Genomic DNA, 27,859 nt, shown 5'->3' on the forward strand with positions numbered 1-27,859 from the left:
TCAGATTGTTTAAATCCCAACTATAAACATCAAGGCCAAATCATACCACCAAATTGTCAACTTCAATCTATAGATGTGGAACAGTCACCAGCAATAAAAAACTTGCCATATCTCGAGCTGGAAAATCTAAGGTTGTCACCATTAAGGCTCAATATTCCTTGGCACAACCAGGCAGTGGAAAGTGACGTTAAAGCGGTGACCGAAGCATATGCTCATGTCTCATGATATAAACGTTGCTAGAGATGGCTTAATCAGACAAAAACAGAAAGTTTCGAAAGCAGATGAAATCCTTTAATACGAAACAAGATTTTAAAGGTTGTGCAGACTAATACTCTGGTAGTGAAACCATCTTTGAAATCTATGTTTATTCAATATAGAATTGATGTTTTTGTGTTTTCAATATGGATTTGCAATTCTTGTGCTTCCAATATGGAGTTGTCAGTCATAAGATCAATCACGAATCACTACACGCTTTTCGCCTCATACCCACTGCTTCAGTGCCTAATTTTACCGAAAATGGTATAAAAATCAATAATTTGCTTGTAACTTTTTTTCTGTTCATTTTTAAGACAAAGTTTCATGGAGGTGAGATAAAAACTTGTTGCTTCCGCATCTTTTAAGCCAAAAATCAGCTTTCTAGCGTAAGCGGTCATCATTATATAGCGAAATTGGCTATTTTTGGCTGGTTCGGTGAAATTGCACGACCACTAGAGGGTGCACGAGCCCAAAATTATTATAGGGATTATTTTTTTTCAATTTGGCACCACATATCAAGTGTCCGTTTTGAAATTCAAAATTTTCCATTTTTCACTCCACCCTAACGAATATATGGCCCTGTGGATATATAGCTGTATCAGCTGCACCAGCCGTATCAGCTGTATCACCCTGTGGATATAAAGCTGTATCAGCTGTATCACCCTGTGGATATAAGCTGGATCAGCTGGATCACCCTGTGGATATAAAGCTGTATCAGATGTATCACCCTGTGGATATAAAGCTGGATCAGCTGCATCACTCTGTGGATATAAAGCTGGATCACCCTGTGGATATAAAGCTGTATCAGCTGTATCACAGCTGTATCTCGATCTTATAGGCCGATTTTATCATGAATTATTGAAAAATTTTGCGCTTCACGTTGGCTTACTAAACATTACAACAATAATTTCGTGGCAATAAAGCGAACAACGTGATGGGGGACGTTTTATCACCGTATAAGAGCCAGGTTTTTGGGGAGCCTGACGAAGTGCTGCTTCGTTCCTGCCAACGGGTATACACACCCGGAGATGTTTAATTAATTATTATTCGAGGGCTCCTACCTTTTCAAGCACACCTCACTCAGCTCTACCAGCAGCCGGTAGCCTAAATTAGATTACGTGAGCAGAGAGACATTATAAAAATTGATGGCAATCTATATGCAATTCCCGATCATATATTGACCGACTCAATCATGAAATATAGAAATTTCTCTTTCTTCGCGCGTGTAGACGAGTAGAGCTGACTCACTAAATGTGTGACAGCCTACTAGACTATTTCGCGCATCCCAGACATAGTATAGACCTGATACTAATTGCAGCGTGATACCTGGGTGAATCTCGGTACGGTTTGTCTATAACAGTGGTTCACAACCTTTTTTTTGACGCGCCCCCCTTTTTGATAGTGAAAAATTTCGCGCCCCCCTTATCGTCATATCACAAAATCCAACTGGGATGCTAGCAACCCCAACAGATTGTTTGGTGGTATGGTCGGTTATGAATGTTGATGAGAGAACAAAAAATATGAAATTGGGTCTATATAGAGAGAAACACGCCTGCATTGGAGGCAAATCGCGCTCCATTTTTCAGATGACCGCTTCTTCGCGCCCCCTTCAGATGTTTCACACCCCCCAAGGCCCAAGGGGGGCGCGCCCCCAGGTTGAGAACCCCTGGTCTATAATATGGGAGCAGCGATGATTCTCAAAGTTAAAAGTAATTTAAAAAAAAATAATTAAAAATCAAGAATTGTTTGAACACAAGACACAGATTCCATACAGGTAGAGTGATACAGCTGATAGAGCCGTGTTACAGCTGATAGCTGATACAGCTTTATATCCACAGGGTACTCGTGGATATACTCAGCTATCACAGCTATCGCAGCTCCCGCAGTAGATAACTAATCTACGGATAGATGGGCAAGACGAGAGTCACGGTCGAGTGATGCGACAACGGCAGATTTGTTGTCGCTTCATAGCATGAAACGGGAGCGTAATTGCTTATCCCATGAATGACGACCCGAGCGCTCAAATTAAATAAAGTTGATCTTATTTGAAAGCTACAGTCGCGCTGATTCTGATATTATACATTAAATTTTCATCAAGGCAATGGAACCACCCCGAAATAGCCTTCAAAATATGAAAATCGGCATTGTTCTAAAACAATTGCAACGGCGCAGCACAATGACCATAACAACGGTCCGTGCGTGTTTGCGATTGTTTAGAACAATGCCGATTTTCATATTTTGAAGGCTATTTCGGGGTGGTTCCATTGCCTTGATGAAAATTTAATGTATATTATCAGAATCAGCGCGACTGTAGCTTTCAAATAAGATCAACTTTATATAATTTGAGCGCTCGGGTCGTCATCTATGGGATTAGCAATTACGCTCCCGTTTCATGCTAAGAAGCGACAACAAATCTGCCGTTGTCGCATCACTCGACCGTGACTCTCGTGTTGCCCATCTATCCGTAGGTTAGTTATCTATAAGCTATCGCAGCTATCACTTGTGGATACACTCAGCTATCACAGCTATCGCAGCTATCACCAAAAATCGCAGACATACAGGTCATTTAAAGGTCACGTATCGTTTAGGGCGCAGCTATCAGCTCCGGAGCACGTCTGGGTTCAAATAGTGCGCAGCTATCAGCTTCGGAGCACGTCCGGGATGAAATAGTGCGCAGCTATCAGCTCCGGAGCACGCCCGGATGCAAATAGTGCGCAGCTATCAGCTCAAAAGCACGTCTGGGTTCAAATAGTGCGCAGCTATCAGTTCCGGAGCAAGTCTGAGTTGCAATAGTGCGCAGCTATCAGCTCCGGAGCACGTCCGGGTTGAAATAGTGCGCTGCTATCAGATCCGGAGCACGTCCGGGTTGAAATAGTGCGCAGCTATCAGCGCTGGAGCAAGTCCGGGTTGAAATAGTGCGCAGCTATCAGCTCAGAATCACGTCTGGGTTCAAATAGTGAGCAGCTATCAGCGCTGGAGCTTGTCTGGGTTGAAATAGTGCGCAGCTATCAGATCCGGAGCACGTCCGGGTTGAAATAGTGCGCAGCTATCAGCTCAGGAGCACGTCTGGGTTGAAATAGTGCGCAGCTATCAGCTCCAGGGGTAGTCCGGGTTGAAATAGTGCGCAGCTATCAGCTCCAGAGGTAGTCTGGGTTGAAATAGTGCGCAGCTATCAGCTCCAGAGGTAGTCCGGGTTGAAATAGTGCGCAGCTATCAGCTGAGGAGCACGTCCGGGTTGAAATAGTACGCAGCTATCAGCTCCAGAGGTAGTCTGGGTTCAAATAGTGCGCAGCTATCAGCTCCGGAGCAAGTCTGAGTTGAAATAGTGCGCAGCTATCAGCTCTGGAGCAAGTCCGGATGCAAATAGTGCGCAGCTATCAGCTCCGGAGCACCTGTGGACTCGAATTCATTCATTACATTGCATGCAAGGACTATCTTCCTGATTTCAGTGTACAGGCGGTGAACAGATATTCTGACATCCACACGGGATCAAAAGAAATTTCGTTACTTTGTATTAAAAGCTCTGCTTACGAATAATTATGCAGCTGTAAATAAATATTTGTTATAATATTGACTAACACCTGTGCGATTCCGTGGATGTAGTGTAGGCCTTCCCTACTAACGGCTCTGCCTATCATAGACATTCACTGATCTGATATCGGACGCGTGCGACTGCAGGTATAGTATATTGAGGCCTATATAGGCTACTCAATACACGGGCCTTATACGTATCTAATTAATATAATGCACGGCCCAAAGACAATATTTCGATACTGGCGCACCAGAAGAAGGGTGTGTTACTTTGATTGGTACATCATGAATAAAATATAGCTCGGAGACCTACTCGCCTGGGAACTATATCAAACTACTATGAGTAAATGAAGCCGCTGCACATTCCATGCATAAGGGTACGTGCCAACAAGCCTGATTCAAACATATTTTCATGAAATATATCCGCGATTGGATGAAACGAAAGTCTCACGTTTTACATAATGACTACAGCGGAGTTATTGCCGTCGAAAAATTTGGATTATGAATAAAATAGTATTTTCGGTGATTAATTCTTTAATTATTTATTATAGTGGTGCCCATCGTAAATACTATTTTGTTTAAATCCAAATTTTTCGACGGCAATAACTCCGCTTCCACTGTTTGGAATTGAACCAAATTTGGTGAACATCGTTTCTATATAGACAACCTAACACTTTCATGGGGTGGACAGAAAATTTTCAAATTTTTTGTTATTTATTTTTATATAATAAATAGAATCTTTCTTCTCCTGTAGCAATGCGGCTACTGGTTGGAATTGAACCAAATTCAACATCCGAGTCATGACTAGAGTCAGGGTTGTAATCAATCGATCATGAATCGACTCAAGTCACAATTTTCTGATGACTCGACTTGACTCAAGTCATTTTCTCAAAATACGGAAATCACTCGACTCGACTCGAGTCTATATGTGTAATTGCACATGACTCGAACCAAGTCATATGACTCGAGACTTAGACGGCCAAGACCGACATTTCATTGAAATTTCGAAGAATTGTAAATTAACCACCCTATTGTTACTGATACTTGAAAATGCGACCAGAAACATTTAAAAGTGAGGAAAATTAGTATATTATGAATGCGAACCATTCGATATCACCAAAGCGAGTTATAGAAAGTGGGTTTAACAAGACTTTAAATGGAAAACGAGCAGTCAACACATCAACAGGATAACTTGGACTCGGACTCGAGTCATAATACCATGACTCGGACTCGAACCTCTGCTCGATGACTTGGACTCGGAATTGACTCGGTGGCGAATTGGAAATGACTTCACTGGACTCGATTTAAAACTATAAAAGTGAGAGTGACTTGTGACTCGGAGCCTTGTAAATTGGTTACAACCCTGACTCGAGTCATCCCAACACTGGCCCAGACGTGCTCTGGAGCTGATATCTGCGTACTATTTCAACTCAGACGTGCCCCGGATCTGATAGCTGCTCACTATTTGAATCCAGACGTGATTCTGAGCTGATAGCTGCACACTATTTCAACCCGGCCATGCTCCGGATCTGATAGCAGCGCACTATTTCAACAAGGACGTGCTCCTGAGCTGATAGCTGCGCACTATTTCAACCCGGACTACCTCTGGAGCTGATAGCTGCGCACTATTTCAACCCAGACTACCTCTGGAGCTGATAGCTGCGCACTATTTCAACCCGGACTACCTCTGGAGCTGATAGCTGCGCACTATTTCAACCCAGACGTGCTCCTGAGCTGATAGCTGCGCACTATTTCAACCCGGACGTGCTCCGGATCTGATAGCTGCGCACTATTTCAACCCAGACAAGCTCCAGCGCTGATAGCTGCTCACTATTTGAGCCCAGACGTGATTCTGAGCTGATAGCTGCGCACCATTTCAACCCGGACTTGCTCCAGCGCTGATAGCTGCGCACTATTTCAACCCGGCCATGCTCCGGATCTGATAGCAGCGCACTATTTCAACCCGGACGTGCTCCGGAGCTGATAGCTGCGCACTATTTGCATCCGGACTTGCTCCGGAGCGGATAGCTGTGCACTATTTCAACTCAGACTTGCTCCGGAACTGATAGCTGCGCACTATTTGAACCCGGACACCTCTGGAGCCGATAGCTGCGCATAATTCGAGTCCACATGTGCTGATAGCTGCGGACTATTTGCATCCGGACTTGCTCCGGAGCTGATAGCTGCGCACTATTTCAACTCAGACTTGCTCCGGAACTGATAGCTGCGCACTATTTGAACCCAGACGTGCTTTTGAGCTGATAGCTGCGCACTATTTCAACCCGGACGTGCTCCGGAGCTGATAACTGCGCACTATTTCAACCCAGACGTGCTTTTGAGCTGATAGCTGCGCACTATTTGCATCCGGGCGTGCTCCGGAGCTGATAGCTGCGCACTATTTAAACCCAGACGTGCTCCGGAGCTGATAGCTGCGCACTATTTCAACTCAGACTTGCTCCGGAACTGATAGCTGCGCACTATTTGAACCCAGACGTGCTTTTGAGCTGATAGCTGCGCACTATTTGCATCCGGGCGTTCTCCGGAGCTGATGGCTGCGCACTATTTCATCCCGGACGTGCTCCGAAGCTGATAGCTGCGCACTATTTGAACCCAGACGTGCTCCGGAGCTGATAGCTGCGCCCTAAACGATACGTGACCTTTAAATGACCTGTATGTCTGCGATTTTTGGTGATAGCTGCGATAGCTGTGATAGCTGAGTGTATCCACAAGTGATAGCTGCGATAGCTGCGGGAGCTGCGATAGCTGAGTATATCCACGGGGCCGGATTCACCGACCGCCATCCCTTGACCATAATGGCGGCGCTCGTGAGCAAAAATGAAAATCGTGCATTCTAAACCAACGAGAACTGAAGTCAACTGGAGAATGCAATGAACTCAATGATGATGTTTCACAAAGCTATTTTCATGATTCCCTCGGTCAGCTATTTTCACTAAAAATTCTAAACCGGGATCTAGCTATTCGTAGTTCGTATTCATAAGCGATGGTGTGCGCATGCTTTGGATTGCGACCTTGTTTGTTGTGATGTAGTGCCTATAGTTTCCGCAACATGTTGGAGAGTCGTGGGTTTGGCTACAGATCCCAGAGATTGATACAGTTTCGTTATTGGAATGAAATGCGAAATGCTCATGCTGTATGTATATAGCGACACAGTTGCCAGAGAACTCGACCGGACGACCGCGAGTGAGCTCAACCTCAGTATGGTCTCTCTGTCGAACATTTAGGAACTAGGGTTGGTTGGGGTTAGGATTAGTGTTAGACTTGGTTCGGAAAGTTCTGTTTTAATCGTTTCAGTGACAGAATAGTGTTTTCTGGAGTGAGACATTGAAAGATACTCTTTCAATTATCATTTATCATTGAAGTGACAGCTCATTCAAATTTGTCTCGGGTGACATGTTACAATACAATCAATGAGTGGCTTTATCATTGTCGCCAAGTGCTCAAGACAGACGATGTACAATGCGATAATCATGACTCAAATGTGATGACGTTGGCAACAATACAAAAAAAAAATTAGACAATTTTGGTCTCAAATGTAACATAAGACATGAGGATGATTTGGTCTGATTTTCAGCAATTTCAGTCTTGCTGATGAAGTGAGGTCTTAAATTTAACACTGACTCAGCTTTTTAAGACCATAGAAAATTGTCACAATCATTCGGTCTTGAAAATCAGACCAATAAAGAACATCTTATAAGACATATTGTGCTTATTGTCATTGAGACAGTTTTTTATTCATCCATTTTTTTGGTCTTGTTTTTAAGACGGATTTGGCTAATCAAGAAACAACATTGTTCGTGGTCTTGAAAATGAGACCGGAAAGTTGACATGGGCCAAGAGCATAAAATTAGACAAATTTGGTCTCAAATCGATAAAGCTATTTAGAAAACAAAAGTCTAAACGACCAGATTGTCTTACCAAGTACTTTCTGTCCCAACTTGATCGATAATAGAAGCAGTGCTTTGGGGGCATCCTTTTCAGTGTTAGGTTCTGAGTGAAGGGGGAGAGGGATAGAGACCATGGGACAATACTGCGCCAAGCACAGCTAGCTTATTGAGATAATTTTTGATGCTTCAGTTTTGGTGGTCTTGTTTTTAAAACGAATTTTGCAGTTTTTTTGATCTTGTTTTACCCACTCACCACAAATGCTAGTTTTGACTCAGACAACCGTATATATATTGTTCTGAATATCACATGTCAGTAGTAAATGGCATGTACCTTGATAAAGTTATCTAGTGAATATCTTGTAAACTCCTTAGTACAGTATTATCCCAACACTGCAAATTCAGATCTCTCTCATGCTTCCCCTTTGCTCAGACCCCAACATTGAAAAGGATGCCCCCAAATCGCTTCTACTATTTTCAATCAATTTGTGTCTCACTTTTGAGACAGAAAGTACTTGGTAAGACTAATTGGTCTTTAAGACTTTTTCTGCTTAAAAATCGATTTGAGACATTAAGACCAAATTTATCTAATTTTTTGTAGTGAAGTTCTATTGAATCAATACTGTTACTTTTTATTGATACCGGTATCTCAAAATTTAATATAATGTGATAAAATGATCCTAAGAAGTATACGTTTGTTTCCGAAATAATATGATATTTTAATATCAATACATCATGTTTATAATCAGACATGGTCAGTAGCAAAGTGCTTTAACTTCTTCATCGCTTGATCAAGTCGTTATCTTTTTAGATTACTTCCACTTCTTCAGTATTTTAGGAAAATCTACTGTCTATAAAGTAGAGAGTATCGTTACTCCAATCTTTTTTTAGAAACTACTTTAAGAACCTAAAAGCTTCTGAAGTAGTTTCAGACCTTTCCACTTGAACTAGTTTTGATAGGTATTGGAAATTGCTACTTCCACTTGGAATTGACTGCTCATGAATTTGACCATTGGCCACCTTTACCTAAATGTTACATCGACGAACTGTTTCCAGCTGGTTTATATTGGACTGGTGGCTTCATTCAATGCAAAACCAGTAGGGTTCACATGTCTCCATGACTCCATGCAACTTAATATGATAATATCACTCCATGTTAAGAGTTGTATCTATTCTTGATAGGCTACAAAATGATCTTGATAATTTACACTTTGTTTAAGGTTAGTGCGAGTATAAAGCTTCCTTATCAACTAACTGTAGGAAATGTCCACTTTCAAAGACGGATGTCTTCATTGCCTTTGTCGATCTCACTATGATGAAAGTGAATTACTTGTGTATTAACAAATCATGTATTTGTTTTAAATATGCCCCGACAGGCGACAGGCTCAGTCTCCCAAAATGCAGGCAGATGATACACTAGTGTCATATATTGGGCTTTATTTGTATTTGATTGCTCGCTTTCTGCCGCCACTATGCTATAACACCGGCAATAGAGGATGCAATCATCAAAAGTCAATTATCCTTATGCGTCTTCACTTTTTGCGTATATTCCATTTGTCGATGATAGATTTATGTGTATAATTCAGTGCGACAGCGCTATGTTCGGACACAATTCATTTCGTATATAAATACTGCTATATCATGTAGAAAACTATAGGCCTACTTCACAGTTCATACCTTACTTTTTAGTGACATTCTAGTGTGATTTGTTGACATTTACTTTTATAATGTTGTTTGGCACCATGCTCGATTTAGTCAAAAGATGTTTATATCATAGTTTATAGTCAGGTAGCCTACCAAAGACAGCAATATTTATGAAATGACCGTTGCCTGTGGCTGTTTTTTTTTCAAAGCAGTGGGACCGGTGATACAAACATGTGTTGTAGTCTCTGTAAACAAATGTTGTGTTCCGTCTTATATAAAAATAGATTACCTGTAGCCGAGTTAAAAAGATATATATACTTGCTCAGTGTCATTAGTGAACAATTCGTAATTGCAGCAGTCGAGATACTTATGTTGTGTTGCTTTAAGATTGGTATTGGTATATGGTACAAATATCTCAAGACAGACATGGCCAGATGTATTCAATTTAGAAAAATTGCACCAAATAACATGCATAAGTCGCCTACTTTTTTCTGATGCTCTTATGAGGCACGAATCATCATACTTATAACCAACTTATTTGGTGAAATATAGTGCTTTACATCGTTAAGATCCTACTCCAGTGCCTTAGAATATGTTATAATCTTACTCCTCTATCATGGGTACGTCAAATGCATCCAGTCCTTACGTCGCCACGAAATGTCGTTGTATTGGAAGTTGTAGTGATGGTCTGGACGAGTCAATATGTTATCTCGAAGACCGTGGTAAGATTTGTGAACGATGAAAAGAAAAGCAGCCATATTTATTTATCGTAATATCTATATTTTCTCTTTAGCAAAGTGTTACAAGGTATTGCGTCTGGTCGATGGGGAATACCTGGAAGAAGCCGGCTGTTTACAATCCATGAACCACCATGTGGATCAGTGTAATGTAAGTGTCTCAATCTTAAATTGGAAGAGCAATGGGCCACTGCAACAGTGTGGCTTGACAAATTCTGTTGACAACATTCAAATGAATGGCATTACCAACTGCTTCATATTACTTTTTTGACTATGATTGCCAAATCAATTTTGTGAATTGCTCGCGTACTTTAATATCAATATAGCCTACTGACAAGCCATAACTTCTGTGTAAGGGTTGTAGTGCATAGTCCCATGGTAAAATATGTTCACTTTGATTTAATCATATTGTTTCAAGAATACTGCTTACTATCTCCAGCACACAATTTCCTTTGGATAAGAATGGCTCAACTGGTATTTGATTTCATCATCCTGGCTTACATTTCTGCCCAAACTGCAACGCTTGCTAACCATCAATGATTCCGATTGTACCCTAAATCTTGTTTTTTGCGAAGGCATGCTCTATTTACTATCTGTTAACTCTCATTGCGTAACTAAAACACCCGTTGAAAACTGTAGGAGACGACAGGTACTTACATCTATACATTTTTATACAACGAATATTTGACCAGACTCTATGCATGTTTCTAAATTCCAATGATGTCCGGATTCGAATTATGCTTCAACACATTATTCTATTTGAATCTTGATGTGCAATCAAATCAGCTGTTGCTTTAGTATTGAATGGCTTCAACTCATATTTTTCATGTAAGGCTGCATCCAACCCGCAATTTCACGATAATCAAAAAATGGGATGTTGCTGGGACAAGGATATGTGCAATGACGAAATCGACCTATATGGCCAATTGGAAGGTAATTAGTTGTTCAATGATATTATTACCTTAACAGCACACCTATTGGTAATTTGGTATGTATTTAAATATTGGTTCATTACGCCCGTACATATTATTTATAGGCATAAAGCTCCTATTCGAATGCGGCCAATGATGGTTAATCCTGCAGTTTGGCTAATACTGCCAATTATGCCAATAGTGTTGGGATGAAATTTTTTGGTTTTGAAGTTTCATTGCTCAGTTTTTTTTATTCGTAATGTACTATGTAGCCTACTACGTACATACATCGTTTGTCTTTGATGGGTCACTTATATTTCAAAATGATGTAAATATCTGTATGGTGTGATATGTTCTTGTCATCTTGAGAAGAGAAAACCAATATCTTGGGCCATTGTTTTCAACATTACGGTTTGAAGATACTGACATCATACTCAATTTCATCACCAACAGGATGTGTTGTGTATGGTGCAACAGTTACAGTAGGGCTACAACCATTTAAGGTGCAAAAATCCAATATTATAGTTTATAAATAGTATCGTAGAGTAGCACAATTTGTAAGCATGCGAATGCCTCCCTTGAATCTCCATTGAAATCATTTCCCTGCTGTCAAGTGGCTATCATAAAATTCTGTAGGCCTAGTTAGTAGTCTGAGAGTTTGCTGTCAAGTCCTACCAGCGTCAATAATGTTGTAGTTAAAAGTACCAAAATGTACTACGGTTTCATGTCATAAATTCTTTTTCCAGACGAAGAATCACCGCAGGACTACACCACCTTGACGATTATCGCAATGGTCATGATTGTGGCTATACTCGTAGCCTTGGCTTTGGCGTTGGTGTTCATACTGTAAGTAATGCTGCTGTTTGTTTTTCCTTGCTGTGATGTTTTGCATTGGTGCGATCTGGTGAATTGTCAAGTGCAGTTGGCTGGTGATGTCTTATCTGAATATTGAGCTGAATATTGTGAACAAGAGATTTTCAGTGAATCATATTACTTTCATACATTAATTTAAAATGCCGAATAGTAGGTTGGGGAAGGGTAATGCTGATGGATAGTTTATTTTCTGCATGATGGGATAGTTATATTTTGATAGCAATGCTCATTTTATTGATGTTGCTTTGAACATTCTATTCGTATGAAATCTAAAGTGAGCTTATCTTTTGTACTGTAATAATGGTCATGAAAACGCACATCTTTAAATTGAAGGTTATCTACATATCATTATCGCTTACAACAGTCTCTTTAGCAACCGTTGATCCTTGTTCGTAGAAATGCCACATCGCTATTTTATGATAAAATTTTTTAGATATTTGAATGTACTCGTGCGTTACGTTATCAATCATATTTTATTTTCTGTTAAGAGAGTGTGTTGGAGAAATACGACGTAATAAGAATGCTAAAACGTAGGCTAGCAGATAACCGGTACATAATATTCAGTTTATTATTTTTGCTCGTCTGTTTTTGCTGTGGTTATTCTATTCATATCTTAGATACGTCGTTGAGCCATTCACGTCAATTGTCTACTTGCTGGTGTCTGCAGCAACTCAAATTTGTCTTTCACCACTCTGTATTATTCAATTCTTCATACGCGGTTCGGGGATGATTGAGATAGGAAAATAGAGCTCGTCTGTTATTATTGGCTCCTTGACTTGAGTGGATTAAAAGCGAGGAAGTCATTCAGCTCCAGAATATCTTGTTTCAGACATTCAACACCCTAGTTAGTTCACTCTATTTTTCAAAGTAGTGTTTGCAAACTAAATCTCACTTGTTTTATTCTGTGATTGATCTCTATTAACCCGCATGTTTGGTACATGGTGGAATATATATCGTGGCTCTCAACAACTAACAACTGGGGTTAATAACAGACCCTTTGTATATATCACTTTCCAAAGTTGAGTTTGACATGTCTTTGCTTTCTGTATACCGTTCCTCAATTAGCATACAAAATGCCGGGAGAAATGTCACCGAATTGTTGAATTATACTCATCTGTCATGTAAATATGTAAGTTGCAATGCAATACATAGCGATTAAGTAGAATGACTTTCCTGGGCTGCTCGAACCGGCAGACTATTGCTTCGGCGCAGATCTGTGTTGTTGTCAGTTTGCCTAAGCTGTGTGTGAGAGTACACAATCGACAGACTGTGCGTCTAGGCCGTCTGGCTTTGCTTTATTAGGCATCCGTCACCCTGGCGTCGGTCTATAAATATTTGGGTACTGGTCTGCCTTGTTGTGAAAATACCTTGCGTGCATGTAGCTTTGCGATGGCGCCGGCCATCACTTCCGTCTGTCAGTTGAAATGTCATTTTGAATTTAGGCGGACATGTTAACTGCTCGTGATGTGTCAATAACATTGATCGTTACGAAAATATTTATAGTGACGCAGATCAATCGGGCTATCAGTGCGGAAATTATCTGTTAACTGGAATTGTCGCTGGATTGATGTCATCGTAAATATTTGTATTAGATATATTCATTGTGATTTTCAAATTAAACTTGAACTCCAACGTAAAAATTGAACCTAATCACTTATTTACAAATCACGGTTTTGATATTTCAACTTCGATCAGGCTCCTGTTCGTTTTTGCCTCATCGGGACTCTCCAATTGATTTTATTCTAGGGTTAAAGGATAGGTGGTGATGTGAGCTCCAAACTGACTTATAGCCTAACAAGAACATCAGATAAGTAAATACACCACACAAGCGTTTCAGTGGTGGTGAAAAGCCAAAGGAAAATGTGTCATTGGTTGACCTATTTTAAAAATCAAATTCATTTTAAACCAAACCTGTACTGTAGTCAAAACGTTTGGTCATAGATTTTCAACCACACTGTTATCTCTCACCAAACCACGGAATTATATATCTACCCATTAGCAAGTGGATTAATATCCATTAATGACTAAACTATTGAATGGTATTCATACATGAAGTCATTGTAGGCGGTCATATTCTCATTTATCACCACCCATTGGATTCAGAATTCTGGATGTTTGAATGATTATTGTCTCTCAAACTAAAACTAAGCATGGTGTAAGTTGTACTTGCATTGATGACGGATATCGATTCCGTGTATCTAAATTCACCCGCACCCAGGAAGCAGTGTCACTGATATCTGTTTTGTCTCGAAATCCAATTCAAGAAAACACTTGACACATACTCCTTTACAAGTCCTTGTTTGAATTAATTTCCTACTGTAGAGCTTTTCTGATATCTATCTACAACGGAATACGGACCAGGTGTCTGCATATTTACAGAGCTGTTCTTATATGAGTAGCTGAGCATTCAAGTAAATTCTTTATATCTATTATCTTGATGGCCGTGCGATATTGTGCTCCATTGTCCTTTATATCATGACCATGTGTGCTTATGTTTCTATTCAGATTGTTCAGCAATGTTGCTTCAGAGAATACTTTTGTTGAATCTCCTCACAATTGACTGTTTTGTACACGATTATCTTATGTAGGCCTGCAGATAATGGCTAAATATTGTATAATGCCGGTACACATGTTGTAAATAGGCATCAATTTATCGGACACCACATGTCGTCTTGACATTATTTTACTTCATCCTTTGGCCTATACATATACAATAATGCACTGAAAGTAGCACAAAAATATGAACGTAACATATGTATGGTAATTATGTATCTTGTAGACCCACGTTCACTAGCATTTTACTTTATTGAGCATTGAACACTCCCCATATATGGGACACACCATACAGGATACATAAATTATGGACATTGGGCCACTTTTTTGAATGACAAATTTTTTTCTAAGTAGTGGTGGGTATGTATCTGAAGAAAAAATTATTCATGATGTGACTTGTGAAGGATCACCAAGTTAACTTTAGGGAGATCTTGCACAGATGTTCTTTGTTGAAAGCTGGCGTTTTGTATAACCAGTTGTATTGGTAACACCTTGCCAGATGATAAATTATGCATAACCTAATTTGGATGAATAAATGTGTAAGCCTTCCAGTTTCCGTGCTTATCAGGACTATTTTATATCCTTTGAGTTTGTCAAGGTTTACCATTTTTATATATGTTACTGGAAATGCTTTATACATAGTATTATCCCGATGTGCTACATGGAAATCAGTTGTGTTGAAAGTTTGTAACTTTCATCTGCTGTGGGAATCAAATCATCACCATTTTGCTTTGAAGTATTTCTATGCCACCTGCAGATGGAATTGTTGTTAATGTAAGGCATGTTTTATGACAACTGTCAAACATTAGTGGACTGTTAGTCATTGACACCAAGCCGATGTTAATCTCTTTTACATATTAGATGTTATCCATGTTTGCCCTCCCCGGATAATTTATGGTTGTCTTGTTGGCTGTAGATAGTAAAAGTGGCAATTTTGGTGTTGATAAGTGAAAAGGTAAACAGACTCCTTACTTGGCTTGGTGTGTATGGTAAACCAGACTTATCAGATTTTTTAGTACCGGAGGCACTTGAAAATGGGAAGTACTAACCCGTGTTTATACCTTGATTTTCGGCGTTTTTGAAGTATTTTTATCCTAATTTGCACGGCTTATTACCTACTGTCGATGACCTGAATTGAAGCACAATCCGCTATTGTGGATCTTGATTGCATTGTTCACGTGTACAAGTACATACAAAATGAAGGAATACATTTAATCCTAAATCCACAAACACGCATGATGTTGTAATTTGACTGCTGTAATATTACTACACTGTGATGTTATTAGCAGATGCTTAAAATGCACTATGCTCAATGCATCAGTTATAATACTTTCATGATAGCATGTTGGTGTTTGTTTTTGGGGTATTCATGGTGTTAGTCGACTACTATGGTCATTTACACCAGGCCGATATTCTTCTTATTTCCGTAACTGCCGACTTATAGCACGGCCCACCTCTAGGCTTTTGTAAGACACCGCTGACGCGTGGCGAGGCATGGTGTGATATGTTGTTAATACAGACCTGACCTTATTTTTGGACCTAAAGAGCCACAATCATTTATTTTACTACGATGAATCTAGATGTTATTTCGGTACTGCATAGCTTTTCCAAATTAGATTAAAATTATAATTATAGGTACACAGATTTTCCAGATTAGGTTAGAATTAGAATTGTAACTACATTTTTTTCCGAATCAGATTAGAATTGAAATTAATTACCTTGTGAAAACTTGGAAATTGAATCAAGTTCAGTTTGTGTCTGCACAGCAACCATGGCTCCTTTTTCATGATACACTTCTCCTGTAGCATATTTAGGAAAACCAGAAATTAGATTAGAATTCAAATTAATGTATAGAAATATTTTAGAATTACAATTAGATCAAATTACCATTTCACAAATTAGATTAGAATTTTATTACCAGCATTTTGCTCAGACAAGTCTATCTAGTTGTCCAAGTCTGCTACAGATATGCATCTAGAGTTATGAGTGTGTAAAAATATGTTTACCGGAAGTGCGTTCTTTCAATTCTTTTTTTCTATTCGGGTGTAGGAGAAGAAGAAAAAACCTGAAAAAGCACGAGGAAACAGACGAGGAAAGCTACATGGGTGACTTCAAGTCAAAGTCACTTCATGAAATCATCGACGACTATTCCATGCCTTGCTCGTCTGGGTCCGGCGTGCCGCTAATGGTTCAGAGAACGATTGCCAGACAGATCGAAATAATCAGGGAAATCGGCAGAGGACGCTATGGCACGGTAGGCTTGCTTTACTACCTGGCCACGTGATAATGATGTTTAACGTGTTGTTCTGAATTCGAAGGTAATGCTTGGAAAGTGGCAGGACGAATATGTAGCTGTCAAGATGTTCCACTCCACCGAAGAAAAAAGCTGGGACAGGGAGACCAATATGTATCAAACTGTGCTGTTGAGACACGAAAATATTCTTTGTAAGTCGTTTGGACTGCTTCACGTGATTGCGTCTCTAGAACTTTGAATTGTGGCGATGTGTCTTTGGAGAGCTTCTTGGAGGTACAGAAATTCAATACCGGTATATATATTATTCGTATTGAAATGAACCCAAATATTTTGGGCTGAAAGGGGTTATCGTCAGCAACTAGTAGGGTCTGTAGGAGTAATCTGAGGGGGCTGCTTATAAATTCCAAGATTCATCTTTGAGACTAAATGCAAAATGGCTAATAACACCTCAAATAGGTACAATCTTCGAAAATATATTCAGCTGGGCTATTTCATGTGGTCGTCATGATAATTACTTCCTAAGTACTTCGTTACTAACTATGAATGTAATGCCCTTATTAGTGCAGTGCGGATTGACAAATTATCTGGTCCTACTCCGATCCTGGCCAAAAATGACAAAATTTGGCCGGATATCCAACACTGCTCTTGTCCATGCTCTGCCCTACCAAACAGGGGTAAATTCATCCGTCCTCATTTCTGATAATAATTGGGTCGATATCGTGGCAGTCACCCTCGCCTGTGCACAGCTTTCACGGAAGGTTTCGTTCAGGTTTTATTGCGTCTGACATCAACGGGACAGGATCTTGGACGCAGCTATACCTCGTCACCGATTACCACCCAAACGGCTCATTACACGACTACCTGCAGACCAGGGCTTTGGACGTTCCGTCCGCTTTGAAGCTGGCTCATTCAGCGGCTTGTGGTAAGTGGACGTGCAGCCACGTAATGTATCGTGGCCACAATGATTTGAGATCTCCAATACGAATCAAGCGTTAATTGTGATGATCCTAAGAGTATCAGTAGTGATATTGTATAGCCCTTTTCACTATAAGTTTAATTACATCAATCAGAATTATACTTTGGATACTTCTTGTCAAAGGAAAAGCCTGGAAACCCTGATTGGTCTTATCACAGTATCTAAAAAACATGTAGTACAAAGCAGGGTTGTAACCAAGTCACAAGGTTCCGAGTCACAAGCCAATCTCACTTTCATAGTTTTGACTCGAGTCAAGTCAAGTCACTTTCAATTCAGCACCGAGTCATGGTGTAGTGACTCGCGTTCAAGTCACAGTGTTCACTGTTCAGTTTTGAGTTCAACCAACTTTTTCCACTCTGATCGAGTGACATATAAATGGCTCGCATTCATAATATCGTAATTTTCCTCTGACTTAACGGTTTCTGGCCCTATTTTCCACGCATCAGGACTGATAGACAAAATACCAATAATGAAGTTACTCAACCATTCTTCGAAGTTGCAATGGAATGTCTGTCTTAGCCGTCCTAGTCTCAAGTCGTATGACTTGGTTAGAGTCATGCGCAATGACTCGAGTATAAGTCGAGTCAGTACACAAATTGACTCGAGTCAAGTCATTTTACGCATTTGAAAAGAGTAGTCAAGTCGAGTCGTCAAAAAAATCGTGACTCGAGTCATTACAATCCTAGTACTAAGCTGCTGACATTATTTGAAATGACATATCCGTGAAATCATATGATCAACTTGCAGCATTGTCACAAAGTACAATGAAATATGCCGAGTTGCTATAAAAAGTATCAAATTATCTTTGAGTTGTCAGTTGAGAATCTGCGTCATTTTCCTTTGGTCGCAGAAAAGGTGTAGATTTTAACTTCCGAAATCTCTCATTCCCTACGACATCGTAATGAGTGATGCTCGAATACTGGTGTACTCGATTTTGCCAGGCCCCTAGTGTACAATCAATGTGGTTCTGTAGAATTCGGCGCGCATTCTTTGGTCTCACTCCAAGTGCCGATTGTCTCGCTTCAGGCCTCGCCCATCTGCACACGGAAATCATCGGGACGCAGGGGAACTTCGCCAACCAGGGCAAGTCTGCGATGGCCCACTGCGATATCAAGTCGAAAAACATTCTCGTCAAGGCAGACGGCGCGTGCTGCATCGCCGACATGGGGCTTGCCGTTCTCTACACCAGGTTAGCTATGTTTTCTTCGCATGGGGTGATTGTCGACTTGTACAACTATAAGGGATTTTCTGTTTTTCACTAGATTAGAATTAGAATGATTGCTACACAGGTTTTTGAGAATTAGACTAGAATTAAAAGTTGTTCATTAGAAAAAAATACAGCACAAATCGAGTACACTTAGCGTCGAATCAGACGTCAGTCTCGTAATAGAATGGGGAATGTCCGTCACCGAGATTGGCTCATTCTGTACTTCCACTCTCCTGTAACATATTCAAGAAAGCCAGATTTAAATTAAGAGTATAGAAACATTTCACAAATTAGATTAGAATTATATTACAGGCATTCCGTTGTAATCAGTTCAATTTGACAACTAAAATTAGGATCGATGAATGGGTTGTTATTTCGTCACACAATAGTTCTACGCTTTTCACTGTGCCAAATGGCTTCTGGTTTTTGTTTCGATCGAATAATGTAGCAGTGATTAGATTGAGCCAAACGTCTGAATTTCGATGCCAGCTCGCGGGAAGACGGTGGCGGTCACCTTGACAAGGGTCATTACACGAAAGGCAAGCAGGGCACGATACGGTACATGTCTCCGGAGCTGTTGAACGGGAAGTTCAACGATCGCGCGTTCGACTCCTTCAAGGCCTCGGACGTTTACAGCTTTGCGCTCGTGCTGTGGGAGATTCTGAACTGCGCCACTGTACAAGGTGCGGGAGACTTTTTTACTAAATATCTTTGTTTTTAAATAGTATCACTTTTCTTTTCCAGGATACGATGCGACAGGAAACTACCAGGTGCCATACTTTGATGACGTGAGCAGCGATCCAGACTTTGACGAGATGAGGAAAGTCGTGGATGTGGAGGGCATTAGGCCCGAGGTGTTGCCTCAACATAGCAAGCATCAAGTGCGTGGGTCTTCTTTATCATTCGGATTTTACCTTGTTGGATATTAGTTTACCTCAGGTATTCCTAACCAGCAACAATGTTGCAGGCATGCAACAAATTAATAAATTATCATCTCCATTTCTACTTTACTACAACAATAGAAATTACATGCCTTTACTTCTGAAGACAAAGCAGCACAGTGTCTCAGATATTCAATACGACGTATAACTAGTTCTTTCCGTCATCAACTCAGCAATTAAGTCACTTTCGGAGCAAAAACAAGCTACACTATAGCATTATGCGGAAGATGTTATAGCAAATAATTAATTAATTCACTGCCATGTTTATTGTGTATTGTATTTATAATATTTTATTGTACTCGCTACGGGTTGGTTTTTAACCCTTTGTAACCGGCCGGCCTCCTGACCAAAATTTTACCTCATCCACATAAAAAACGATAAAATGTCATCCATATGGCTTAAATCGACGCCCAATATATTGCCGTAAACCTGAAGTAGCCGCCTAGCGGTCTGAGATACTCTCGCGGCTCAGACGCCAGAGGGAATAGCGTTATGCGAGAAAATGTTCTCGATTTCTTGAAAATAAAATACAATTTTGTTCTTCTATATCTCCTGACGTCATACCTAGGCCCTCTCTTAGTATATGACCACCTGATTGCTTTCCGCATGAATCCCTACGTTCCAACGAGACATTACATGCTACTATAGCGCTTCATAGCCCAGCGCTACGATGTTGGAAAGGTACAGATGATAAGCCCATCACGCGGCCGCCGCCGATGAGTAATCGATTACGTAATCTCGTATTCTCGCTGAAGGCAACACGCGTCCAGTTCGACATAACATAGTAACTGCCTTGGCAATTTTGCCGTTAGCATACATCTCCATGCTATTGAAGTGTTATCAACCCCAGTTGCTTGTTATATGTAACTTGCAACTGCAAGGGATCCGTAAGTATACACATATTGCCTTATTCCACACTGCCTAGTGCCCATATACGCTCGGGAAGTCATTTCATGTGATACATTGCTTTATTTCGCATCAATTTGAACTGTATTCTACACCGCTAATGTTCCATGTATGATCAACAGTAGTCATAGAAGCCAACAGTAACTTCGTGTGCCATCTAAAACAGATATATAACTGCCTCTATATGATGTTGTTATCACAGGCTCGGGTACAAAAATAGCCTAACTCGCACGCTTATTTGTGCGGCGTTAGGGCTGGTGTCGGCTTTCTTATACAAAACTAAGCTCCATGATAGGGATATTGATGAATATGCCAGGATAATGGCTAACCATATGTATAATTTGCTATTGCCTGAAGCAATTGTACATCTGTTTGAAACCGCAACGAGTCAGGTCATCTTACGCAGCCATGATTTTCACGTAATAAGGTATGCTTCTTTCACGTCAATTTGAAACATCTTCTACGTGCTAATCTTCGATATAAGGACTTTCATAGAATAATATGACCAACAACAAGTCATAGAAGATAACTGTAATCGGTTATATGACGTCTAGAACGGAAGATACAATGGTTTATATTTCAGGCGGTCACTCACGCGAACATCATTACAAATTCAATTTTGCGGGAAAAATTTTTGCGTGTTCAATCTGCATTTCAAGCAGGATATACATTGCCACATTAGGTTATACATGGTCTGATGTATGCGGATTTATAAGAGCAATACATACAAACCGATTGCAATCGTTTATGACCAATACAGGTCTAGCTATCTTGGAATAAATATCGACTCCTCTGCGTTAAACAGTCGCGGTCTAGTATACTAGACCGCCGGTCGCAAAGGGTTAAACACCAGTTTTTTAATTATAATGACGCTTCGTAGTTTTCTCAAAAGTTTTAGGGGGCTATTGATTTTCCAAATTTTCAAAGGGGGCCGCAGTGTAACAAAGGATGGGCACCCCTGGTTTAGCTGAAAAAGGGACGCCTGATGATATTCGTGACGCAATGGGTGTGTGGCTGGCAGAAAAATGTGCGGTGTTTGGAAACTGAGGGGGGGTGCTAAACAATACGATATTCCAAGTCTAAGTTTTAACCAACTTACTGGTTGAATTTATGCGCAGATGCCGACACCACATAAATACCGGCATTGTGAATCATAAACCGCATGAACCCGCAGATTGCAGTGACCCAGTGTAAGGCTATTGATGACATCATCAGGAGGATCGAGATTCCATCATCTTCCAGCACAAATTCGCAGTAACGCAATCCATCGAACCACATTGTTTCGAGAAGAAATGACGATATACATTTTATCTATCTGCCGTGAAAACAGACTGATAGCGACAATCTGATGTTTTGGTGGTATCGCATTGACCTTCCTGGAAAGTTCACCACAAGTTTGTAAGCTCGCGTTTAAGGATGGCAGTGTTCTTGGAAGTATGAACCTTGTCAAATAGCAGTGGTATGCTGTAATAGTGGGAACCGCAACTGGAATTTGTATTGGAAGATCTGCAAATAGTAATTATGAGTCGAGTTTTTAGGAAGTGGACGATTGGTGCCGAATGAGATCGGGAATCTACAATTATCACAATTATTTACTAACGGTTTTCGGGACTTTGATATGCCTTTGTGCCTTCTAGAACAGTGGTTCCCAAACGGTGGGGAATTCCCCACTGGTGGGGAATTCAATGGTTTCTGGTGGGGAATAGACGCATTTGTTCAAAATTATATACAGCAGGACATATTCCCGGAGACTCATGCGCAATCACCGTTACCAGTTAACTACTCTGGAATATATGTATCGACAATTATATTGCGTATTGTTCACAAAACCTCATTTCAACTCTGGATGACCAATGATGCCGTCACAATCGCATCCAGCACGACTAGTCTGACGTGAAATCATGCTTTCGCGAAATTTTGAGCGTTACTGGTATCGGTTCACGATACGTTTTATGTTGCAATTTGGGCGACTGTCTTGCCTACTGGTGTGGTTGTGTGTCTTGTGTAGTCAAACCAGCAAATAGCAGCTCTACGATGACAAAAGTGTTGGGTAGTGCGGACAGGACCGTAGCTACCGCACCCAAACCCCCCAATTGGGGGTGAACTCGAAGGGGCCCAAAATTATTTCGTGAATTAACATAAATTATATAGTACTATATAGTATTTTTTTTTGAAATTTATGCCAATTTTTCAAAATATTTTCGCGCCTAATTATTGGGTACCCTTCCCCCGCGAAAATACGTAGAATTTATAGAAATGGAGACTTCGGCGTCGGCCATTACTGCGCCCCGACGCACCAAGACATATGAAGTTATAGGCCATGTAACATGCAACTCCGAGAAGTGTGCCAGAACGATCAGCAGCGAAAAGACCTTGGCCGAGAACGATTGCCCATGTGCTGACCGAGAACTTCGATATATATACAATATACATATATGTTTAATTGTCCATAGGCGGCTAAATGGCCTGCGCCGAATGTTCCTGTCCTGGCGATCAGAACCCCACAGGACAAATGCCATCACGCAGGGAAAAATCTGATTACGTGAGCATACAGAGGGGATAAAAAATTGATAGCAAAATATATGCAATTCCCGATCATATTAAACGATTCAAACATGAATTATATAAATTTTTCGTCGTTTAGTCGAGATAAGGCGACGCACTAAACAGTAGACCCAACTTAGATGATAAGTAGCGGGGAAAAAGTGTACAAGCTCGGGGGCTGAGGGGGAAGCCCCCAGTTGGGTTTATCACTCTGTAGGGGGCCCAAGACAAACGTATTTTTAGAGGGGGGCTTACGAAGTGCTGTTACGGTCCTGGTGGGGAATGAAGGCTCGGAATAAATCTTAAGTGGGGAATGAACACAAAAAGGTTGGGAACCACTGTTCTAGAAGCTGTTGACAAATACAACTGAAATAGGGGGCAATACGAGCGTGATTCGAGAACCCCCCTTGAGATATTGTGCAAAGTAAAAGCAGGGCTGGAAAAGTTTTTCGATTTTGTCAAAAGTATATCGTATTTGTTAACCATAACACGAAGAGAGACGGACATCTTAATGACAATCATAGAAATAATGTCACCCGTGAACACGTTTACCCTTTTTTGCGATGCCTTGTGCTACATGTCTGGTGGTGCGGTGATTAGATTATTCGAGGTTCTGAACTGCTGCAAAGGTTTCGAAACGATAATTCTTGGCAATAAAATCAGGGCTATCTGGACTCCCTTTGTTTTTCAACGAACAAACTTGAACGACTCAACAGCAAACCATATCTTGTCGAGCCTCCAGCGAAGAACCTCTGCCAAATTAGGAAGCGTATCCCAAAGGCTTCTACCAGTTCTACATATTAAGCACGATTTCAATCGGTGGTATTGCATATCACATAGCTATTGTGTGTTTTCAATCATTTAATTGCATGCCATTCACAAGAACGATATGATAGAGGAAAGTGTTTCTGATGGCATAGGCGTTCTGACGTCAGTACTTAATCGGTACCCTCAACGGAGTATTAATGGGCAGCAGTGGTCCGTTGGTGCAGACGATGGCTTATCAGAGAATTTGAATCGAGCCGCCATTGTGTATCGGTCAAAAATGAGATGTGTAGCCCTGAGCCTAGATACCCCTGTCCTATGACTGATTTGGAAATGGCAATATAGTACGTGAAACTAGTAAATCATGGCTGCATTTTGCCAGATGAAACTGAGATGATGATCATTAGAATGGTGTAGTAATTAATATTGCTCCATGCCAAACAAATTCATTGCAACGGGTACTTGAAGAATGAATAAAGCTGTTCACAGCCGTGTTTTCGGGTTGAAAATTTCTAATGTCATTTTTCCAGACCCTCGGGAGATACGTCAAGATGATGTCCGAGTGCTGGGTCCCGCGCGCCGAATCGCGCCTGACCATGCTGCGTATACGCAAGACCCTCGGCACTCTGCGGCACGGCAGCAACGACGAAACCCTCCCCGTTATCGTCGAGTACCAGCCTAGCAACGCCAGCTCGGCGTACGTCTCGGACCGTTCCAACAGTTCTGGGTTTCCGACCGAGTCTACCTACGGCCGCGGGTTTTCAAACCCGAAATCGGGATACGATTTTCTGCCGAATCCAGACAAAGCCGACTCGCCTTTGATAAGTTCCGGCTTTGACGACGCCAATCGACGGGACCTGCCGATTTTGTAACCTTGCTTCCGACCGGATTTTTTATTGCTGGGGGCCTGGTTTTTGTGGGCAGGATTTTAAAGATTCAGAACAAAGTATCGTTTTTTTTGTTCTCAAGCGGTTTTGCCTTGATTCTTTCATATATAATTAAATAATATATTCATATTGAAATCAACGTATTAAAATATTTTTGCTGACACAAATTTTCAGGTTTATTTCAATGTGAATATGTTATTCAATTGTATGCTTAATCCTGCACCTCCAGGAGTCTCTTGATATTTCACAAAATGCCATATGCGAGAGTCATCTGAGAACAGTTGTGATGATTTTCTATCCCAGGTCCAGGCATGTGTCTATTGTTGCCGCCCCCCCGCTCCCATGTGTGCGTCATATGATTGCTTACGATTCGTAATTTCCGGGATCGATCTGTTTCCTGTTGTTTCTTCATTTTTTTATCCTACCGATTTTACGTTCTCTTTGTATTCACGATCTGCAGTCTGCGTCGCGAAGATTTCATATCGTTTCTTTTGCTCGCAGCTTTTTGATGTTGTTGGCGATAGTGTTCTGTTATTCTGTTATGTGTTTCGTGGGTTTGACGTGGGCATTCTGTAAACTTACCGTGTCACCTTATCTCTGTTTGATTGTAGCAGATTTTGATTCGTTCCTGCGTTTGTGCGACTTTATGTTGTGTGCTTTAGTTCTTTAGTCTTGAAGCGCCTTTTATTGACGTTACCGAACTGGTTATGTTGTGGGGATTCTGACACGACCTTTGTTTAGCTTCAGCGCTGACGTGTGGTTGGAATTCTCTGAAGTTCAACCATGACCTATCACCTCAAAATGAAGTTTTATTATTTTAATGTTGAGCTCACCACACTCTGTGGTGTCAATTTAACACCACATACTAGATTCAAACGTAGCAAGAAGAGTCCTGAATCATCTCGGAGTTTTGTTTTTAGTGGTTGTTTCGTATTCTCTCGTTTCGAACGTAACTTCTCGCTGTGTATCATATTTTCTTCTTCTGGAGATTATCACTCTCATCCCGACACTCCAATTTTTGGACTGTGTTACAACATCGGTGCTATGCTATGCTGGTCATATGATCATGTCTTGGGGCTATGTATTTATTTGACTTTGCTGTCATTTTTTTAGTTTATGCCGTTTGTGTTTGTTTTAAACGTCATGGTTATTTGCTGCCTTTAACATAACCATCAATCTGCTATCAAGGTGCCGACGATGCTGTAAGGCAGGGGTGTGCAACCCGCCAGATGTAAATGACGAATGTGAGCTGCATGAATGCGTGACAAAAACAGTTTCGCAAATAATGACAATCCCAAAGCTTTATTCTGGCTTGGTAATAACGGTGAAATTGAAGCTTACAGGCGAATGCTGTTAAATTGAATGGTGCGCTGTGTGAAAAAATTTACGAGTTGGTGCATGTGTAATTTCGTATAATTTTGGGTTAGATGTTGGTACCATAAAGTTTGGAAGAAGGCTATGACATGTTGAGTGATCATGAATACTGCACTCGAAGCTTAATATCCAACTCTAAGTAAATCGAATCAAGAACTCGATTTTGTCCAGTCCTAGACTCGCAGGTTGCGCGCCTGTGCTGTAAGGTACTATTCAATGTTGAGAACATGAAATTAGTATTTTGGATATCTGCATTTTGGTGCTTCTTTGTTTCTTTCTCTCCATAATTTATTCAATGATAGGGATTCTTGACTTGTTATGGTGCGAATGGCTGCACCAGTCTTGAAGTTAAGAGCTGTTGAGAATTCATATTCTGTGCATCGTACTAGTAGTTTTATCTGCTTATGTTTCGTTAACCTGTCAAATATTGTGTTTTTCGTTGTTGTGTGCGTATGTACATATTTGATGCGCTTGTGTGTTCATGTGTTATGATTGCAGCTTTCATCTCCCGCCCGATTGAGTGATGTTTGAGTAGGTTTGCTACGCGATTTGGTACATTTCCAATAGTGAATGACCGTCTTCAAATTCCTCAGACTGATTCTTCTGTTGTAGCGTTTTCTTGAAAAGATAGACCTGGTAGGCCTGATGCCCAGGGTGCATGGTCACTAAAGAAAAGAGTGTTTGCTACAGTGTTTGGATCCAGTCAGTTCACACCGGTGCTATAATCTATGGATAACTTTTTGACCAGCGAACCGGTTAGCATCACTGGTTGCTGTCAATCACTTTTATTACGGAATCCCTTGAAAAAATAGGACTTGTATGATGTAACAGGCAGACGAAATCTTGGATCCGACCATTGGATGACGTTCACTCATACTGAATAGTTTTTTAGACAAAACTAATTCGTTTTGAAACTTTTTGGGATAAGTTTGCGTCGCTTTCTCGAGTGGAATTGTTATAACAACTGGACGCAATAGAGTATAAACACTAACTGAATATAATTTCGAAAATTGCACTGATTTCTAGTGTCATTGATCATATTCATAGTCCTAGTCTCGAATTTCGAAAGTAACCGCATCCGATTACTGCTGGAACTGTGCGATCTCTACTGTACTGACTTGGGTCAAAGCAGTCACCGTTGCTACTCAAGTAGAAGTAGAAGTAACGCCGGAATTTCTACTCAAGTAAAAGTAGGAGTGGTGGTTCACAAGTAAGTACCGTCGTAGGTATTCTACGCTTATTTTTGCCTACAAAACTGAAAAATGTCAAGTAGAAGTAGTCTAAAATCATAACTACTGGATGAGTAGTGAGAGTAGGCAAAATCGACTTCAAGTAGGGCCTACTTCAAAAAGTAAAAGTACTTCGTTACTGACCACCTCTGTACTTAATATTAAGTGCAAAAAATGTCACCAGGAATTGTATTTTTAGTTGAGCATTATCGCAAGACACAATATGTCCAACTATAGAATGTTTGCATTCGATAGTCCAACTGTTCGGTCCATGTGGCATTGTGATAGTTGTGCTCATGTTCAATGGAAATTTCGCGTTGCCGATTGCAAAAATCCCCCGCCTTGGAGGCTTTGACTATCGCATATTAAT

General features: G+C 40.7%; 1 protein-coding gene across 2 annotated transcripts; it reads left to right on the forward strand.

The window, feature by feature from the left end:
- Positions 1-9,663: 9,663 nt before the first annotated feature.
- Positions 9,664-26,845, forward strand: LOC145458348 (bone morphogenetic protein receptor type-1B-like). Of its 2 annotated transcripts, XR_013921115.1 has the most exons (12): positions 9,664-10,054; positions 10,126-10,220; positions 10,903-11,002; positions 11,727-11,826; positions 16,456-16,660; positions 16,725-16,851; positions 17,430-17,582; positions 18,663-18,825; positions 19,333-19,526; positions 19,588-19,724; positions 21,618-22,331; positions 23,585-24,402. XR_013921115.1 is itself a non-coding variant. In XM_080336691.1 (11 exons), the coding sequence occupies exons 1-11, from the start codon at positions 9,949-9,951 to the stop codon at positions 24,869-24,871; spliced, it is 1,722 nt and encodes a 573-aa protein (XP_080192817.1). In that variant the 5' UTR covers positions 9,665-9,948; the 3' UTR covers positions 24,872-26,845. The 2 variants fall into 2 exon arrangements, 1 of the variants encoding a protein (XP_080192817.1); XM_080336691.1 differs by lacking the exons at positions 21,618-22,331; positions 23,585-24,402 and adding an exon at positions 24,530-26,845 and having other exon boundaries at positions 9,665-10,054.
- The last annotated feature ends 1,014 nt before the right edge of the window (positions 26,846-27,859 follow it).

This window comes from Botryllus schlosseri, chromosome 16, assembly GCF_051294905.1.
Source record: "Botryllus schlosseri isolate E-star chromosome 16, Bs_hap1, whole genome shotgun sequence".
Classification (NCBI taxonomy): domain Eukaryota; kingdom Metazoa; phylum Chordata; class Ascidiacea; order Stolidobranchia; family Styelidae; genus Botryllus; species Botryllus schlosseri.